Source organism: Dreissena polymorpha, chromosome 3, assembly GCF_020536995.1.
Source record: "Dreissena polymorpha isolate Duluth1 chromosome 3, UMN_Dpol_1.0, whole genome shotgun sequence".
Lineage (NCBI taxonomy): Eukaryota > Metazoa > Mollusca > Bivalvia > Myida > Dreissenidae > Dreissena > Dreissena polymorpha.
The window spans coordinates 81541394-81557857 of record NC_068357.1 but is presented as its reverse complement, the minus strand read 5'-3'; the positions used below and the strand labels follow the sequence as shown (position 1 = coordinate 81557857).

The 16464-nt window shown below is 35.5% G+C and overlaps 1 protein-coding gene across 10 annotated transcripts in view; it reads right to left on the bottom strand.

Annotated features, from left to right (window-relative positions):
• Positions 1-2155: 2155 nt before the first annotated feature.
• LOC127874963 (MAPK/MAK/MRK overlapping kinase-like) overlaps positions 2156-16464 on the bottom strand; it is a 105394-nt gene continuing 91085 nt past the window's right edge. For 9 of the 10 annotated variants that reach the window (XM_052419680.1, XM_052419679.1, XM_052419685.1 and 6 more), the window contains 5 exons: positions 16124-16225; positions 13662-13835; positions 12114-12342; positions 11070-11267; positions 2156-9165 (listed from right to left, as the gene is read on the bottom strand). In XM_052419680.1, coding sequence (XP_052275640.1) covers positions 9094-9165; positions 11070-11267; positions 12114-12342; positions 13662-13835; positions 16124-16225 — 775 coding nt within the window. In that variant the 3' untranslated portion in view covers positions 2156-9093. The remainder of the gene's footprint in view (positions 9166-11069; positions 11268-12113; positions 12343-13661; positions 13836-16123; positions 16226-16464) is intronic. The other variant, XM_052419682.1, reaches the window with a different exon arrangement.

Sequence of the window (16464 nt, the reverse complement as noted above, 5' to 3'; positions counted from 1 at the left end):
CCATAGGCAGAATTTGACAAAAGTTCAAAGGAATGTACCCCGAGGTGGTCCTTTATGAATATTGTTCAAATTGCACAAATCTGATGAGCCGCGTTCTGAGAAAACTGTGCTTAATGCTTGTGCGTAAAGTGTTGTCCCAGATTAGCCTGTGCAGTCTGCACAGGCTAATCAGGGACGACACTTTCCGCTTTTATGTTTAAATGAAGTCTCTTCTTAGCAAAAATCCTATTTAGGCGGAAAGTGTCGTCCCTGATTAGCCTGTGCGGACTCCACAGGCTAATCTGGGATGACACTTGAGGCACAAGCATTAAGCCCAGTTTTCTCAGAACACGACTCTGTTGATCGGGGTTATGGGCCTGAAAAGGGGTTTAAAAATGAGTTATAACAAAAACCTTCTCTGAAACTGTTACACCTTTAGGTTTAATAATTTGCATGTTGCATCTAGTGTGTTCCTCAAGTTTGTTCAAATAATGCCTGTATGGTCAAATCTGGCCTTATCCCGGGGTTCAATTTAACATACACCAGTTAAACATACCATTATATTGGGAATACTTTTAAAAATCCTCTGGTCTTCAACTACACATTTTAAACCTTTCAAATCTGGCATGTTGAATCATCTAGTTTCTCTACAAAGTCTGTTCAAAGAAAACTTATAGGGTCAAAGTGGGCCCTACGACTAGGATCACCAAGTTAATTACATGCACATATTGGGGAAAACATTTAAAAATATACTGACTGAAACTGTACAGCACTTGGTTTTTAATATTTTGTATGTGTGTGGTATCATCTTGAGGAACTCTACATAGTTTGTTATCCCCCGCCAAAGGTGGAACAATATAGAATTGGTGATGTCAATCAGTCCATCTTTCACAAAATTTTGATATTGGCAGGGGATCTCAATTCAACAAACTTGCTTGTTTAAAGTATGTCCCTGGGTCGACACTGGCCACACCCAGGCATCAGAAGTTTTACATTCTTGTCTGAAACAACAAAGTTCTTGGCTTTCATATATGGCATGTGACATCATCTAGAGGGCCTATACAAATACCTTAAAAAATCTTATCTGAAACCGCACAGCCTATTCATATTTGGTATGTAGCATCATCTAGAAATCCTCTACAATGTGTTTAAATCATGCCCCTGGGTCAAAGCTGGCAAAGCCCAGGGAGTCGCATTTTTAATATGGATACAAAGCAAAATTAATCTCTTCTGCAACAACAAGTCCTATAGCTTTGTTATTTAGAAAGTAACATCAGATAATATTCCTCTACAAATTTTGTTCATATTTTGTCCTTGGGGTCAAAACTGGCTATGCCCTAGGTGTCACATTTTCAATTTCCATTTTATAAGCAAACCTTTCCTTCTCTCAAAATGACAAGACCCCTGTGTAATATTTTGTATGCAATTACTAAGTTTTGTCATCATTGGTCCCACCCATGTGATGGTGTAAAATGTTTTAAATTGACTTACATGAGGAGATATGTTCAAATTGTGCCCATCGTCAAAGGTAACCCCAAATCAGTGGTCTCAAATATGAGCTACAGTTTCTCAAGCAAAAGTTAAAGGATCCTCGAGGTTCTCTTCTTACAATCCATTACAATCCATAGCTTGCAAGCCTTCTACTGAGACTATGCATGGCTATTATATCAATTAACCGTTAGGCATATTCATTTCTGTACTGGAATTGGGTTCACTGCATACAAGTTAAATTGATCACAAAATTGTGTTGTTTGGTACTTCACATTAATAAAACCAAAGACAAAAAGCTTCGCATTTATTGAATCAATTTTCTAAGTTAAAGGGCAAATAACTCGGAAAAGAATATTGCTACATATGCAAAAATTAAGTCTTTCACTTCTTGATAGTATAAACAATATATCTATGAAGCTTTGTGTCGATAGCTGAAAACTAAGAGACCAGTTGCGACAAAGTTTACATGTGTAGCATGACAGACTGGGAGATTCCAGTACATTTTGTTAGCGGGGTATACAAATATAATCTTTTAAACTTACTTATCATGCAAACATGCAAAAACTTACCAAATATGGATATATGACATTCAAGCACATCAGATTAGTGTTGGCGCTGCATACTCTCTGATACATACACTAATTTTTTACCACAAACGTGAAGGTTGTGCAAACACAATTCTGGACATTTGTAACAGTTTATTCATGAAATGTGTTCTAAATTTGTTAAACAAAATACCATTTACATACAATATGATAACTAAATCACATATAACAGAAACTAAGTCATTCACATTAACTTAAACATATATAAGGCCACCAAACATCATTATTGAAGTTTACAATAAAAGAATTGCATGCAAAATAAGTATGCACCCTCTCAGTCCAACGAAATCTCTGGTGAAAATTGGTGAAAATCAGATTCAACTGTTGGACTCATGTGTGAGCAAATGAAAATCTAACTTCATTTTTAATTTTTTAATGATTTGTTTATGATTTATGATATTTCAAGTGTCATTACTCTGTGTCTCCTTGGTTAACCCATTCCCATTTAGATACATATTTTCACGCATTTGTATTCTGTTAGAAATTTATATTTAATTTAAGACCATTCTTACTAGATTCAAGTTGTTAAGGCTTCATTTTCTAAACCTTAAATACTGATGAGCATTAAAGATGAGCAGCATAAAACCTAAACAGACCGCGAGTTACTCTCAAGCTGTCCTGGTTTTATGCTGTTTACACATAGCAATTTTCACTTTGCTTCTAAGGGCCTTTCTTAGGGCCTACAACTGCCTAAAAATACGTATCTAAGTGGTAAAGGGTTAATGCATGCTTGTATGCATTATTCCAAGAGTGAGGCTAAACTAGATGTTATCCTGAAGAAGACTTTTTTTTCACTAAATAAAGTTGGCATAATAAAGTCTTTGGAATGTATATGAAGCTAACATCCATTGAAACAATGAAAGTCAAAGAATACAATCATTTTACCAACATTTTGTTAAATTTAAGTACTTTGAACACAGTCCAATATAAATTTAAATCCCTAAAATGAGATTTAAATTATTTTTGCAGTTAAAGTTGAAAAATGAAATGTAAGCCGGTATCTAATACATGTTATGAGTGAATACTAAATTTAAGGCTTCAAATCTGAAGCTTATTTATTAGATTTCTAAAGCGTTATAGTTACAAAATATCACAGGCAAATCATAATCACAGTACATATATATTGAAATTATTAAATGTGCACAGGAATATAACAGCATTCTGGATCTAACAATGTTCGGTGTTTTATGACTCAAATAAGTGGTGTGCTGAACAAGATCCAAGCCTATTAGTCAATCCATTGACCAGTATGAAAAAGCGACCAATCACGATTCATGTAACAAAACATTTGAACAAATTGATACAATTGTAGTTTGAGAATGTAAAAGCACAGCAGCACGGAAGATAACTCGTGTACCTTTTTTATGAATCTGTATCTATTGAGTAAATTAGACTCGACAAATTTGAAACAAATTTAATAATGCTTAATATGGGGGATTTTTTTTAATAATAATTAATTATTTACACAATTTCTTCCATAAGAATTAATGATATTATGCAAATACACACATTAGAAACAGTGATAAAATCCAGGTTCAGAAATGCAAAAGTTAATGGTGAACATTCTTAATATTAAACAAAAATGGCATGATTTTGTATCATATAATAAGAATAAGATATTGTTGCTTAATTTATAAGTTAATTTACCCCAATAAAATTTGAACACTAAATCAAATAAAATATTCAGTTAAAAAAACGAAAAAGCTTAATTAACATAAATTAAATTTAGACGATATTATGCCTCCTCATCATAGACTAAGGTTTCAAAGGCATATCTGGAGCTTCACTGGTCGGATAGGTTGTAAGAACCAGTTTTGCTCAATTATGTTTATATGAATTTACGTAATGAAAATAAATAATAAATTAGCCAACTCGTTGACAAGAATTACATTGTTGTCCAAAAGATCATATAATGTGTACAGGTAGATACAAACAAGAAATACAAACATAACAACACTACAAAACAATTCAATTAAATGATGCGTATAAATGCTTAGAACCCTTTCCAAGGCCAACACCAACACAGCTGTGGAGTATTAGACTCACACATGAATATATTTTATATACAGCTTACTTAACTTAAAAATTATTTACTGTTTTATTAACACAGTTCAGTGTTTAAATTCATCCTTCTTTTAATTGATATACTTCACGTTGCATATTTTCAACCTTTAAAAATTGTTAACATTAAAAAAAAACATTCACATTAATTCGTGAGAAATAACATAAGGAATACAATGTATAAATTAAAAACCTAACTGAATTTATAATCAAGTTCTACACTTAGCAAATTGAAAGATCAAGGCCGAAGTCAGCTTAATGGTTTTCCAAATATCAATTCTTCCAATCATCAACCCTGTCATTCATTATACTGTGCCCAAACTCAGTTTCTTTTCTAAGCACAGCAGGTACCATACTATGAGCACCAAAATGTGTTGTTTCTCTCTTGGCTTTATACCAAAAGTGATCTTCATACTAACTTTAACCACATTCAATTGCATTATGAATATGAAATATTATATATTAGTTAAGCCCCAATTTCTTGACTTCATAATTGGCAAATTTCTTATTAATCTAGCAGCATATCTAGATATCATTAATTTGATTATATGACAAACATTATTCATATGAAATATGTAATTTGTCTTCAAAACATAATAAATGCAAATTATATTGCAATATGAAAATAGTAAATAATGGTGTAAGCTTATCATGGAAAACAAGAGAGCCATCAAGGCACTAAAGCGCTTACGTGAGTTCAAGGTACACCAATTAATGAAGACTTGACCTGGTGATTAAAATTTCTACAACACTTGACCATTTAAACGCTTTAAACCCTTATCAAGATACACATTTGGACCTAGTTTCATCAAAACTGAGTAATTAATAATGCCAAAAAAGTGGAAAAAGTTGTTTCTAATTTGACCTGTTTTTCATAGCTTTTGAACGCAAATGCCCCAGATTTGAATATTTAGCTAGGTATTATCAAGAGTAACATTAAACTGGAGCTTTGTCACAGACGTGATGAATACCCCCACATGCCGCATTGACACATAATCTTTTGCATGTCGTCTTAAAAAAAAACAGCAGACACCATGCTCAATTTTTAAAACACACTAAGTGACCCCTTGACCTAGTTTTTGACCCAGAAAGGCCCATGTTCTAACTTGGCCTTAAGATCATCTCCATAAAACTTCTGACTAACTTTTGTGAAGATCGGATGTAAACTACTTGAATAAGAAAGCAGACACCATGCTGAATGTTAAAAAACGCACTAAGTGACCCTGTGACCTAGTTTTAGGCTCGGAATGGCCCATGTTCAAACTTGTCCTATAGATCATTTAGGTAAAACTTGTGACAAAGTTTGGTGAGGATTGGATGAAAACTACTTGAATTAGAGAGCGGACAACATGGTGAGGTTTAAAACGCACTAAGATACCCCGTGACCTAGTTTTTGACCCGGCATGACCCATATTCAAACTTGACCTAGACATCATCTAGATACAACTTCTGACCAAGTTTGGTGAAGATTGGATGAAAACTACTTGAATTAGAGAGCGGACAACATTGTGATGTTTAAAACGCACAAAGTGACCCCGTGACCTTGTTTTTGACCCGGCATGACCCATATTCAAACTTGCCCTAGACATTATCAAGATACAACTTCTGACCAATTTTGGTGAAGATTGGATAAAAACTACTTGAATTAGAGAGTGGACAACATGGTGAGGTTTAAAACACACTAAGTGACCCAGTGACCTAGTTTTTGACCCGGCATGGCCCATGTTCGAACTTGACCTACACATCATCTAGTTACAAATTCTGACCAAGTGTAGTGAAGATCGGATTTAAACTACTTGAAATAGAGAGTGGACAACATGATGAGGTTTAAAACACACTAAGTGACCCCGTGACCTAGTTTTTGACCCTGCATGGCCCATGTTCGAACATGACCTACACATCATCTAGTTACAACTTCTGACCAAGTGTTCCTGTGACCTAGGTTTTGATCTGGCATGGCCAATGTTCGAATTTGGCCTTCAGATCATCTAGATAAAACTTCTGACCAAGTTTGGTGAAGATTGGATGAAAACTACTTGAATATTAGAGGACACCATGCTGAATGTTAAAAAACGCACTAAGTAACCCCCTGACCTAGTTTTTGACCCGGCAAGGCTCATGTTCGACCTCGGCCTTAAGATCATCTAGATACAACTTCTGACCAAGTTTGGTGAAGATCAGATGAAAACTACTTGAATTAGAGAGCGGACTACATGCTGAATATTTAAAACGCACTAAGTGACCCCGTGACCTATTTTTTGACCCGGCAAGGCCCATGTTCAAACATGGCTTAGACATCATGTAGATACAATTTCTGACCAAGTTTGGTGAAGACCGGATGAAAATAACTTGAATCAGAGAGCGGACACTTAATACGGACCGACAGACAGACCGACCGACAGACAAGTTCACTCCTATATACCCCCCTAAACGTCGTTTGTGGGGGTATAATAATTTGACCGTAGGATCTAGTTTTTGGATGCATGTAAACAAAATTGGAAGTTAGCATAAATATTGTCAAGATAAACTCTCTGACCATGTTTCATCAATATTTATCCATAATGTGGCTTCTAGAGTGGTTACAAGGTCTTTCTTAGATTTGACCTGGTGACCTAGTTGGTGGGTGCACATGACCCAGATTCAAACTCTGCCTAGATATGTTCAAGATAAGCAAGTTTCATCAAGATTGGGTACAAAGTGATCTCTAATTAGTGGTAATTAGCTTGAACACAGGAAAACAGAAAATGTACAGGCATAGACTGGCACCAATATCTAATGTACAGGCATAGACTGGCACCAATATCTAACCATGAGCACCTCATACCTCATCAATGATATAAAATGAAGAACTTTAAAGAACATCTTAATAACCATAATATGTTTTTATAAATGTATTAAGTCTATATAAATACTAAAATGTCCATAAAACTCTTTGCTTGGCATGAATGACATCAGTTGAGGATGCACAGTAATTTTAGTTGCAGCCATACCAGTGTGAACATTTTAATGCATACAATAAAGAAAATTGCAAGAAAATGATGTTCACTATTGAAAGAATGGTCAATGTAGTGCTGTTATCGTTCAATCCTGCCAAAGACTTGAATATTTCCAAAAATGAACACCCACTTAGAAAAAAACAACACCCACTTAGAAAAAAACTTGCATGGAAAAAAAAGACAGGAAAAACAAGACTTTTTGCCAAGCAATATATGTCCCCTACCGGCTCAACCATTGTCAGATTAAAAAAAATATTTGTTGCCATAGCAACCAGAATTTTTGTGCACTATGTCCATATTGCCATCTATCCATGTTTCAAGTTTTATGAAAAATATGAAAAACTTTTTAAGTTATCTCAGGATTCAAAAAAGTGTAACGGACTCACAGACACACAGAGCGCAAACCATATGTCCCCTCCGGTGAAACTGGGGACAAAAACTATAGACATGCATGACAGGCAGTGACAATGTCTTGATTATCAAGGCAATACATGCATCCTCGACATTTGCAAGCTCTAAAATTTCAAACAAGGTGTATATTCTACAATCATTCAAGGATTTTTCAGTGCTTGTTAAAATACTACATTGAAATGGTTATATTACATGACATCAATGTCCAATACAGAATATTACATGATTTGATTCCCCATGTCTTCATGTTTCTGTGACCACTAGCAATAAGATTTTAAAGTGTTCAGATAGACGCATTCTCATAGCTTAAGATATTTGCTATATGTAATTTTTGTGTGTGCAAAAGCTGTAACATAACGTATGGGATCATACGAACACTGGCTGCTTATTAATTTCAGACAAAACTTTTTACAAATAGTTGAATCTTGGAAAACCTTGACAACTTTATAGAATACTCTGAAAGAATTGCAATCAAATAATAAATGTAATGAAATATTATTTGTCTTTTTATCAAAAATATGCTGCTCAACTTAAAACAAAATATATATTTCGTTTGAAATCACTACAGTGAACATTATGACAAATCATTCATTAAAAGAAAATTTGCAGAGAACAAAGCATTGTCTATATGTAATTAGCACAAATATGATATATACCAATATTTGAACAAAACTCACAAAATTGTGCCACAAACTGTCAGTCAAACACACAAATAACAGTCAATTTTACAAACATACATGATAAAATAAAAATTGAGACATACCATAAGCAAACCTTAACAAATATCACAGATTAATTTGTAGTCTTAAATTGCTAATAAATATATCCCCAAAAATACAACATAGTCACTATAACACATAATTGTTTATAATGTTGCATAATTTTGCACTTTCCAATTAAAGTACACAGGACTTACAGTTTTTCAGGAATTCTGAAAATCCAAATACCCGGTACTTATATTTTGAGATGAGCCTGGGAAAACAGGGTCTAATGGGCTATTTTGTGTGTGTGTGTTGTTCCTGATTAGCTAATGAAGTCACCGCAGGCTAATCAGGGAGGAGACTTTCTGCTTTTACAGTATTTTAGTTTGACCCTTTCAGTGCGGGAACCGAATTTTGAAGGCCTGTGCAAACAGTTTGGATCCAGATGAGACACCACAGAACGTGGCGTCTCATCAGGATCCAAACTGTTTGCTATTCTGATAGTATTCTTTGAAAAAAAATTGAAGAAAATGCTAATTTTAGAAATCTAGCAGACAACATTTTAGCAGACGACAAATTTCCCAGCATGCAAAGGGTTAAAGAAAGTCGCTTATATCCAAAGTCCAGTTTAGGCAGACTGCACAGGCTAATCTGGGATGACACTCTACGCACATGCATTAAACCCTGTTTTCTCAGACAAGGCTCTTATTCTTTATGTCCGCCCCAAAATCGGTACAGATTAAAACATTTGTTGCTTTATTCATATGAAATACTTCACAATAGTACAGTGCATATAACATGATGATGCAGAGTATTCAAACAATATTTTTCCTAGAAAGTCATCAAGTGTCAAAACTCCCGTCTGCCCAACTGTGGAAGTTGATAATGGCCGAACATATTCTTTGTTTTTGTGGTAGGATTCTAAAAATAAACAAAGCATAAGGTTCATGTACAATGTTAAAAATGTGGAAATCATGGAATGAATAAAGATTTTGTTGAATGATTTGATAACAAAATTGTTTTTATTTAATGTTACCAGCTAATTCTGAGAACCAAAAGGCCAGCAATTTTGTTAAAGGCGAATTTCGTCCTCATTCTGAACCAGTCAACAGTCATGGAAGAAATAAACAAGAGCACCGCATAACAGGTGCCACGCTCGGCTGCGAAAGCTTGTAAGATTTTTTTTTTAAGAGGTCACAGTGACCTTGACCTTTGACCTAGTGACCCAACAAGAGATGTGTTTGTCAGAAACACAATGCCCCCTACTGTGCCACTTTGAAATAAAATTTCTATTTATCATTTGGCAGGTAAAGACATCATCTCCTTTTAAAGCTTTATTACTTCCCTTGGATTTTGTCCAATCCAACCGGGGAGGGGGGGGGGGGGGGAGGTCTCTAGACAGTCAAAAATGACCAAGTCAGAAATCACTGACAACCAAGACCTGTGGTTTATTAAAGACATCATAGCCAGAGTTCATTATGTATGTATGGACATTAGTCCACTGGTATTTAATGAAAACTAGCATTCACAAATTAGAACAGGTAAGAAATGATAATTATATCAAGAGATGTGTTCGTCAGAAACACAATGCCCCCTATTGCGCCGCTTTGAAATAAAAATTGCTATTTATCATTTGGCAGGTATAGAAATCATCTCCCTTTAAAGCTCATTACTTCCCTTTAGTTTTGTGTAATCCACCCGGGGGGGGGAGGGAGGGGGGGGGAGAGGGTCTCACAGTCAATTATGACCATTGCAGACATACTGACAATCAAGGCCTGTGGTTTAAAAGAGATCATAGCCAGAGTTGATTTTTTCTTTTTCATCATAGCCAGAGTTGATCATGTATCTATGGACATAAGTCCATAGGTGTGTAATGAACATCAAAGAAATTATAAGTATATCATTTAAAAAAAAAACTTGGACAAATCAATCATTTGAGTTATAAATACTCAAAATAATAAATATGTACAGTAACTGTGAATAGAACTTCAATTCTTGGTAAGGAAATATATAATATGAGATTTAAAATGATATAAATTACTTCCCTTGAAAATAATCGTCTCTAACAAATCTCTATTTTTAGTAGCAAATAATTAAAAGTCACTACCGTGACTGTGATTGACCACTCGAAATGTGCAGCTCCATGAGATACACATGCATGCCAAATATATAAAGTGGCTATGTTCAATATTTAATAATTTTCTCCCTTTTTAAAGCTTATTACTTGCCTTAAATTTGTATTTTTTACCGTAGACCGTAAAGGATGACCTTGACCTTTTACCACAATGTGTTTGTCAGAAACACAATGCCGCCTACTGCGCCGCTTTGATTTATTTAACAAAAAATATATACGTGGGCAGGTCAGATAACTATGTCCATTTAAAGCTTATTACTTCCCTTGACTTTGTTTTTTCGACCCTAGACCTTGAAGGATGATGTTCACCTTGAAATTTTACCACTCAAAATGTGCAGCTCCATGAGATACACATGCATGCCAAATATCAAGGTGCTATCTTCAATATTTAAAAAGTTATGGCCAATGTTAAGGTTTCAGCACGAGGCCTACGGCGCACGTCGTCTGTGCAATCCGCACAGGCTAAATAGGGACATCACTTTCCGCTTTTATGACATTTTTTGTTTTTCTTATTTGCAAAAATCCAATTGAGATGGAAAGTGTCGTCCCTGATTAGCCTGTGCGGACTTCACAGGCTAATCTGGGACAACACTTTACGCACATGCATTCAGACCAGTTTTCTCAAAACGGGACTCATTTATACTTCAGTTACAGTTTTACCAGTACAAGGCTCAAATCAACGCGCCGGTACCTTGTGAGTCTTGTAGGTGGAGTTGATGGAGGGGAGAAGCGAGAGCTGCCCAGTTGCATTGTGGGTGGAGAAAGTGGTGGGGAAGGATGACGAGTGATACGAGGGGTTGATGGTGCTGGCATGGATCGGAACCTTCGGGAAGAAACTCGATGAGGTGGAGTTGTATGTCGGCGGGTTTTCGCCGAGTCGTCTGCGTCGCTGTGGTACAATAAGTGTTTTTTTCAAACTGCTACATTGATATCCGCCTCATATTACACTGCCTGATACATTTTTTATTTCACATCAACAGGAATTTGTTACTTCACTCAATGTTTGAAGAAAGGTAATTTTACTAAGACTTTCAATAAAGTTTATCATTTCTTTAAAAAATGGTTCAGTGGTATGATAAACAGAAAAGCAGGCTGCAGTCTGATCATTTTGTAGAATATCAGGCTGGGCAAATATAAAATAACAGGGAGGCTTGATTTTATTTTATTCTAAGCCTTACCTTACAAAACAATCATGCAGTAATCTGTTATTCTCCAAAGTAAAGTGACATTGATTTAACATACTTTGAAATTTAAATAGTTGCAATTGATTATCAATTGATATCGGTTTTATTATGATTCTTTGATGTTACATATCAAAATTGTATTCAATAATTTCAATTTTATGTTTTAAACATACTATGAAATTACAACGCATGAAAACAAGCAACTATAATATTAGACAAGAAAAAAAAACTGTCAATAAAGACTTAAATAAACATCTGCCTCACATTCCAAAAAACAAAATGTGCTAGATCTTTTTTTCCAGAAAAAAAGCAAACAGAACCCATGTCTGTTAAATTCACAGACTTCAAACTTGGCAAACCAACCTATGGACAAAGAATTCACAGACTGATAATACCCCCTCACCGCCAGATAAATAAAAGTATAAATTTAGTAAAAGCAACCAATGTTAGACAGAAATGTCAAATAATCCACACACAAAATAACCTCTACCACAAGTCATCCAGTAAGAAAGCGTAAGTAAAGCCAGTGTCAATGTCACGGCACACTTTACCTGATATACCTTTCTCTTGTCTTTAAAGAGTTGGTGAGCGGGTAAAGACTGGGGCTTTGGTAAACTGGCTATTATGTGCACTTCGGCTTCTTTCTTTTTATCGACTGGTTTTTCCAGTTTTGGTGATGGCAGTTCTTCTTCTGTTTTCGTTGGCGTTGGAGATGACTCTTCTTTTTTTTCCAGAGTGATCTTGGGTTTTGTGAGTAAGGCCTGACGTTTGTCATTATCTCTATAAATAACACACATTCAATATTTTTAAGACAGGTATAATCAAACATTATAATCATATTTTAGTTTCCGTAAGTTTGAAACCTAATTATTGACCCTTTGAAAATCATGAAAGGTTGTGTGATGCCTTAAAACAGGTAATTTATATAGAGAAACCTGAAGAAGTGGTTGTTGGAGAAGTGGAAAAGAAACTTAAAACATCCAAGGAGAAAACTACAAACATTCATTAGTTCTATTCAAAATGAAATTGACTTTAAAAACAAAAGGGCAAAACTCCCTAAGGCGCTCACCTGAGACCCTGAGGAACTAGACTGATCTGAGCAAGCAATGTTCACAGTTATTCAAAATAGGCTTACAAGGATTACCGTCGCACCAGCTGGCAGCCATATTATTGAACAAATGATCAACATTTTAAACAAGATATGTGTTTGTCAGAAACACTATGTCCCCATATATATATATATATATATATATATATATATAGTGGCGGGGGGGGACATAAAAATTGCCCTTTATATCATAACAACACAATTTTTTAATGTTCTGAGCTAGTTTCTAGATGAATACCTAAAAAATTAGACTGCTTGTGTTCAAATTGTTTTACTGTTTTACTATAGCCACATAAGGAAAACTGCTCCACCTCATGGCAGCCATGTTTTTCAATAGACTGAAACAGTATCTCACTTGGTTGAGAAATTAATAAAACAATTATTGTTTGCAAATTTCCATAAAGATTGTGCAAACAAATATAGACTGAACTCAAACTGTATCTTTATTTGAATATGACCTTGTAACCTATTGTTTTTACTCCACATGACCAAATCTCAAACTACATGTAAGCCAAGATATAATTTACACCCATATTCTGTGCAAATTTCATGCAGATTGAAAATAAATATGACCTCTAGAGTGTAACATGGCTTTTTCTGTAACCTAAATTTAACCTAATGACTTTGTTTTATACCACACATGACCCAATTGCATTTGGACAATTGTTTTGACCAAGTTCCATAAAACATGCCACCTCTAGAGTGTTGACAAGGCAAACATTGATGACAGACTTTGATGACAGACTGCTCTTGAGGGCCATCGCACAACAATTTACAAAAGGTGATCAGAAAAGCTCGCCATATTGTGCTCAGATGAGCTAATAACAAGCATTCTGATTGGTCAATATTTTAGGTCCTATTAAGTTTGAGACAAATTCAAATGTATTTTTCATTATTTCAACAGTCAAAATAGACAAATGGGTCCATTGATAAAATAAATAATACCCCAAATACTTCATTGAAATATAAAATTTGTATGACAACCACTAACCTTAGTTCTTTGAAGTAAGGATGCCGCAATGCCTGCTTAGCCGTCATACGATCATCAGGGTCGTAGGTACACAGCTTGTAAATAAGGTCGATAGCATCTGTCGAAGCATGAGGTAGCAAACGTTCGATGCCAGAACCTTTCTTTGGCGGAAAGTTGAAGTTCATACCTCTAGACCTGTTATAATAGACTTGGTGAGTCTTGAATACTGGCAAAGGCAGGGTCATAAAAATAATAAACAAGAGGGCCTGAAAGGCCCAAAGTTGCTCTCCTGAGATAACAATATATTATTGGGACAAATTTTCTGACCAAGTTTCATGAAGATCGGAAAATAAATGTGGCCTCTAGAGTGTTAACAAGGTTTTACTATAGCCATATAAGGAAAAATGCCCCACCCCCTGGCAGCCATGTTTTCAACCAACCGGCATCATTTTTTTAACTCGTCCAAGATATTATCGGGATAATTCTTCTGACCAAGTTTCATGAAGATCGGACAGTAAATGTGGCCTCTAGAGTGTTAACAAGATTTTTCTTAAGCCATATAAGGAAAAATGTCGCGCCCCTAGGAAGCCATGTTTTTCAAGAAAACATAATTATTTTCAAACTCATCCAAAATATCATTGAGACCAATCTTCTGACCAAATTTCATGAAGATTGGACAATAAATGTGGCCTCTAGAGAGTTAACAAGGCAAATGTTGACGCCGCACAACGCACGCCACACGACAGACAATGGACAAAAGGCGATAAAAAAAGCAAGGGTTATAAAAGTATTACATATGGAAAGGATTATAACAGGAGATGTGTTTGTCAATAACACAATGCCCCCTACTGCTCCGCTTTGATTTTTTTTTAATCATTTGGCAGGTACAGTTTATTATCTCTCTTTAAAGCTTATTACTTCCCTTGGATTTGTTTGTTTGACCTTTGACCTTGAAGGATGACCTTGACCTTGATTTTCCACCACTCAAAATGTGCAGATCCATGAGATACACATGCATGCCAAATATCAAGTTGCTATCTGAAGCGACATAGACGTTATGAGCATTTTTCAAAACCTAAACGCAAACTGTGACGAAAAGACAGACAGTTTAATCACTATATGCCCTCCTTCGGGGGCATAATAATAATACATAGGGTCAGACTTATAACAATCATACAAAGCGCAAGGCTTATAACAATAATACAAAGGGCAAGACTTAAAACAAGAGCTGTCACCATAGGATGACATATGCCCCCTATAAACGCTTTGATAGAAGTTATAGCATTTTTCGAAACCTAAACGAAGATTTTGAAACCTAAATGCAGACCCTAAGTTCAAGGTCAAGGTCACAGGGGTAAAAATTTGTGTGCGTATGGAAAGGCCTTGTCCATATACACATGCATACCAAATATGAAGGCTTTTTCTCAAGGGACATAGAAGTTATGAGCATTTTTCGAAACCTAAACGCAGATTTCAAAACCTAAACGTGGACCCTAAGTTCAAGGTAAAGGTCACAGGGGAAAAAAAATGTGTGCATATGGAAAGGCCTTGTCTATATACACATGCATACCAAATAGGAAGGTTATATCTCAAGGGACATAGAGGTTATGAGCATGTTTCGAAACCTAAACGCAGATTTCGAAACCTAAACACGGACCCTTATTTCAAGGTCAAGGTCACAGGGTTAAAAAATTTCAGCGTATAGAAAGGCCTTGTCCATATACAAATGCATACCAAATATGAAGGTTATATCTCAAGGGACATAGAAGTTATGAGCATTTTTCGAAACCTAAATGCAAAGTGTGACAGACAGACGGACGGACGGACCGACATACAGACAGACAGACAGACAGACAGACAGACAGACAGACAGACAGACAGACGGACAGACGGACAGTACGATCACTATATGCCCTCCTTTGGGGGCATAACAAATTATACATATATCAAGGCTTATAATAATGAATAAATAGAGAAAAAGTGTTATAACATTGATAGAACATAAGATGGCTACATTGTGCACTGAGAGTATTTTATTTGCCTGATTTTCCAACAAATATGTTGAATAAAAACACAAATATTTACTACTATATTTCATTTATATTTTGATTGTTCTATATCTTAGTGCTGCTTGTTCAAACCACTACATGTATTGCCTAACAATTAAACTATTGCTTGCTGACCATTATCAATATACGTTGGAATCACTAAATTCTTGTTTGGTTTCAAATTTTGTTTTATTTCTAAGGGACATATCCATTTGGTTTTAAATTTGGTAGCAGCTCATTTGTTATACCAAACTATAAAAAAGTATATCTGTGTAACTGCAGACAGTGGACTCAGAACAAAAACAGCGTAAGACCCTTTTAAACAGCACATTTATTGTAATTTATGGCGTTATTATTATTCCAACATTGATGGGGCAGTCAAATACATGAAAAAGAGACCTACATGAAAATAAGGGATTCGTAATAAGAACCTACTTTTTTAACTTGTTAAGAATATTTGGTTCTGGAGTGCCCATAATGTCATGGATTTTAGCAATCTGGTCCACCTCATTGGAGCCCGGGAACAACGGGTGTAGGCTGAAATAATAAGGGGAAACTGGGCGTAATGCATGTGCATAAAGTGTCGTACCAGATTAGGTTGTGCAGTCTACCTACTTTCAGGAGCTACCTACTACTACTTGCAGGAGCTACCTACTGCTACTTGCAGGAGCTACCTACTGCTACTTGCAGGAGCTACCTACTGCAGAAGCTAGCTACTGTTACTTGCAGAAGCTACCTACTACTACTTGCAGGAGCTACCTGCTGCTACTTGGCTA